This window comes from Gracilinanus agilis, unplaced genomic scaffold, assembly GCF_016433145.1.
Source record: "Gracilinanus agilis isolate LMUSP501 unplaced genomic scaffold, AgileGrace unplaced_scaffold47362, whole genome shotgun sequence".
In the NCBI taxonomy this organism is placed as follows: Eukaryota; Metazoa; Chordata; class Mammalia; order Didelphimorphia; family Didelphidae; genus Gracilinanus; species Gracilinanus agilis.
Genome location: NW_025381758.1, coordinates 1 through 4,027, shown reverse-complemented (window position 1 = coordinate 4,027; position 4,027 = coordinate 1). Strand labels below are relative to the sequence as shown.

General features: G+C 68.2%; 1 protein-coding gene across 1 annotated transcript; it reads right to left on the bottom strand.

Moving 5' to 3' along the window:
* Positions 1-711: 711 nt before the first annotated feature.
* Positions 712-4,007, bottom strand: LOC123255488 (serine/threonine-protein kinase 25-like; the record flags this gene model as incomplete). The annotated part of the gene is made up of 4 exons (XM_044684274.1): positions 712-1,163; positions 1,239-1,375; positions 3,253-3,324; positions 3,840-4,007. Coding segments are annotated over 4 exons (417 nt in total), but the record flags the coding sequence as incomplete, so codon positions are not given.
* Between the last annotated feature and the right edge of the window lie 20 nt (positions 4,008-4,027).

The window sequence follows — 4,027 nt, the reverse complement described above, 5'->3', positions numbered from 1 at the left end:
AAGGTCCCTCGGACGGCATCTCAAACCTGGATCCTTGCGCCCCGGCCGCAGTGGTGAGGGGCAACTTTCCAGGTTTGTGGGGCCCCCGGGCTTCCCCTCCCCTCCCTGGGAGTCTGGGGGCACACGGGGGTGGGGGGGCTAAAGAAGTCGGGGGAGCTTTTGTGTATGTTGATGTGGGGAAGGCGATGTGGGATGGAGCCGGCTCTGGAGTTCCTGCCTCCGAGCCTTTGTCTGTGGGAGGGGTTCTGGGTGGCATCTTTGGACAGGAAGGTGCTGGTTCTGTCCAGATCTGGTTGGTGATCAGAGGCCGAGCATGTGCCCACGGGGGGGGGGGGGGGGTTCCCTTCACGCTCCTGGCATCGAGGGGCCCTTTGGCAGAGCCTGGGAGGCCCAGAAGCGGCCTTGAGGCAGGAGGGAAGTGGGGAGGCCGGGGGACCCCCTCTGCACTACGTGCTTTAATGTATTGGTGTGGCCGGGCGGCGAGGAATAAAGGCCCCCCTGCCAAGCTCGTGGTCTCTGCTTTCTCACTTGGGGCGCACTCCTGACAAGGGGGTACTTTGGGGGGGTCTCCCCCGGACCTCTCTGTGGCCGTGTGTATGCAGGAGAGTGCGCCGGGGCAGGGTTCGAATCCTCCCCTGTCCCAAACCCCGCAGGGCAGGTGCCCGGCCCGTTTGGTCACGGCGAGGGCAAAGAGCAGACGCAGCGCCGGCGCTCTGGGGTGTTTCTTTATTGGAAGAGGCCGGACCCCCCGGAGCTCTGGACTGGACACAGAACGCGGGGTCGGACGCCAGCACCCGCTCCGCCCGGGCGGTCCTGCTGGGCGCCGGAGGGACACGGGGGGGTCACTAAACACCATCACGAACACGACGAGGCCCCCCCGCCTGAGGGCCCGGCCCCCTCCCAGGGCATGGCAGGGGGAGGCCGGGAGGCCGGGGAGGGCCCCGGCGCCAGCCCGCGAGGCAGCCCGGATTAGAACAGCAACAACGACAACAGAGACGACGACGCCAGGCGGCTCCCCGACCGCCGGGGTCCGAGGCCCGGCCTGGCGGGACCCCGACGCAGAGCGCGACGGGTTTGAGGTCAGTTCCGAGAAGTCGGGAAAGGCCGGCCAGCCTCCTCCGCGTCAGCGAGCCGACGTCAGGTGGTTCCTGCTGTGCGAGAACCTGCCGTGGAGAAGGGGGCCGTGAGGCCGCGGCCGGGCCTCCTGTGGAGCCCCCCACGGGCAGGGCCCGGCTTACCGCTGGACCCGCTCCACCAGGTGGGCGATGAGCCTGTCCGAGATGCCGGGGCACGACTCCTCGGCCAGGCTGAAGGCGTTCTCCAGCTCCTCCATGGCGCCCACGCTGCCTCCCGTCTGCCGGTGCTTCTCTTTGAGCTGCGGGTGGCAATGAATGCCGATTAAGCGGTGCCGAGGCCACCTCTGAGAAGGGGGGAGGGAAGGGGGGCAGCCGGGGCCAGTCCTGGGGCGCTCGGAGCCCCTCGGCCTCCCCCAAGTGCCCGTCACGCACTCCCTTTGCACCATCACCCAGAGGCGGCAGAGGCGGCGGGGCCCCCGGGCCCCTTGTCAAAGGGCAGGCCCGTCTCTGGCACCCCGGGAGCCCCCCAGGACAGAGCGGGCACCTAACACGCGTTAACTGTGGAGTAAAGGGGGGCCTGAGCACAGGGCCGCTGCCCAGCTCCACTCGCCATCCAGCCCACGTCGCGGGGCAGGAGGCCAGAACGCCTGGGTCTGCCCCAGGAGGAGGAAGTCCTTCGTGCCCACAAGCAGAGGCGGAGGGAAAAGAGGGACCCCTGCAGGCTGCGACGGGGGAGAGCAGAAAAGTGGAGAATCTCCTCCCGCCGGAGACGCCGGGATCGGCAGACAGCAGGATTCTGAAAGCCCTCCCAGGGCCAGCCACAGAGGCTCGAGAGAAGCAGCCAGAGGAAAAACTGACCCTGGTGGCCCAGAGGCCCCGCGGGCCGAACCGGAACCTGCCCCGGGAGGCCAAGGGGCACCAGGCGATGGTGGAGGGAGAACGAGGGGGCGCTTTTCCCTTGAATATTCTCATTCCACGCCAGAGCCTTTCCCAGCGTCCAGCTTCGCCTCCCGACTTCTGGCTGCCTCTGAGGCTCCGCTGAGGCCCCGGCTTGCCCTCTGGGTCTCAGCATCCTCGTCACCATAGCAACGGTGCCCAGCGGCTTCCTGGCTCATTCTTCGCCGTTCCTGACTGCTCGAGGCTCTGCGACCTCCAGCTCTTGTGGCTGCTTCCTGGCGTGGTTTCCCGGCTGGGACCAGCAGAGCCCCCGCCGGCCGGAGAGCCTCCAGCGTGTCCGAGGGCTTCGGACCAGGATCCCCGGCTCGGTGATTGCTCCGTGCCACGTGGCCGCCACTTCCTCTGAACCTGCAGCCTCGGGCTGGCGACTGCCCTCCCCCCTCTGGCCTCCATCTGTGACCGGGCATCGGGCCAAGCCGGGACTCTGCCCGAGTGCTCTGGGCTCCACGGGGCCCATCCAGGCCGAGGTCCGGAGACCCGTCTTCCTAGGCCCGTCTAGCCTGGAGAAACCGCCCTGGAGCTGGCTCTTCCTCCTTGGACTCCTGACCAACGCGGGCTTGATCCGGGAGCAGAGGCCGTGCCGGCTCCTCCCGGCCTCCTGGCTCCGGATGAAGCGCCTCTGGGAAGGCACCACCCTCCGCTGCCCCCGCAGGCCAGGCTCGAAGGGGGGGCCTCAGCCAGGGCCCCCTCACACAGGCTCTTCCCTCGAGCACCACCATGCCCAGCCCCCCGGGCATCCCTGGGCTGGGACTTGGTACGTCCTATTGCAGTGACCCTTCCTAGGAGTGGCCCCGGCACGCGGGCCCCAGGAGGCGCCACACAAACGCTTCTTCCCTCTGCTTCCGGCCCAATCCTTCCTCCTCGTCCCTTTTGTCGCTGCTGCCAGCATCGGGATCTGCGCTCGCTTCTCGACTCGGGTCCGAGGCTCCAGCCTTGAGGCGTCCCCGCAGGTCCGAGCCAACCTCTGCCCAGACAGCCCAACAACTCAACTGCCCCCTCGGCCCTGGCGGCAGCTCCTGGCTGGCAGGGGCTCAAATGATGCCTCCGCATCCTGGGTGCTCCCGGACCCCCGGGCCAGGCCACTTCTCCCAGGTGACCCCCTGCCCACACCTCGGCCATCGCTGGGGAAAGGACAAGCATAGCCACAACGGCCGGTGGCCCAGAGCTCTGCACCAGGTCAGGCCGAGGAGGACCTCCCCCCCCCCCCCCCGGGCCTCACCTCTCCAAAGACGGGCCGGACGAGGGTGGCGAGGCACTGCGAGCGCGGCTGGCGTTTGACAGGCTCTGCAGACTGCGAGGAGAAATGCACAGTGAGCCAGAGGCGGCTGCCTGCCCGCCCAGGAGAGCACAGGAGGAGGCCGCCTGCCTGCCCAGNGGAGAGCACAGGAGGAGGCCGCCTGCCCGCCCAGGAGAGCATGGGAGGAGTCCGCCACAAAGGGCGGAGGGGCTGCAGCCTGTGCCTCTGATGAGGAAACAGTCAACAGAGGGAAAGTGACTGGCCCAGGATCACTCAGCTGGAGGGCTTCAGGCTCAATTTGAACTGGAGACTCCCTGCCTCCAGGCCTACTGCTCTGGTTTCAGCTGGAGAATTGGGGGAGGGGGGGGGGAACGGGCTGTGCAATAAAGCTCTCAGGAGGACCCCCAACCAGGAAGTCCTCCACTTAGCTGTGGGAGGCAGCAGGGGCTCCGGCGGGCTGCAGCCTGGCTCTCAACAAGGAGGAGCATCAGAGCTGGCACCCCCGGCCCAAGACGAGGCCTCGGCCAAGCCCCCCTCCCCCTCCAGCCTGGCCTCTGGGAGTGCCTGACCTTCTGTGAGGCCTGCAGGGCCAGCCCCTTGTGGAGTTTGCTGTGGGGGCTCGGCCGGATGGTCGGGGGGAACGTCCAGATGGGGCCCTGGTCGCCGTCCTCAGCATCTCCGTCACTGGCAAAAGAGCCGCCGGCCCACTCAGAGCTGGCCCAGGGGAAGCCCACCTGCGCTCCGTGCCCCCCTCCCC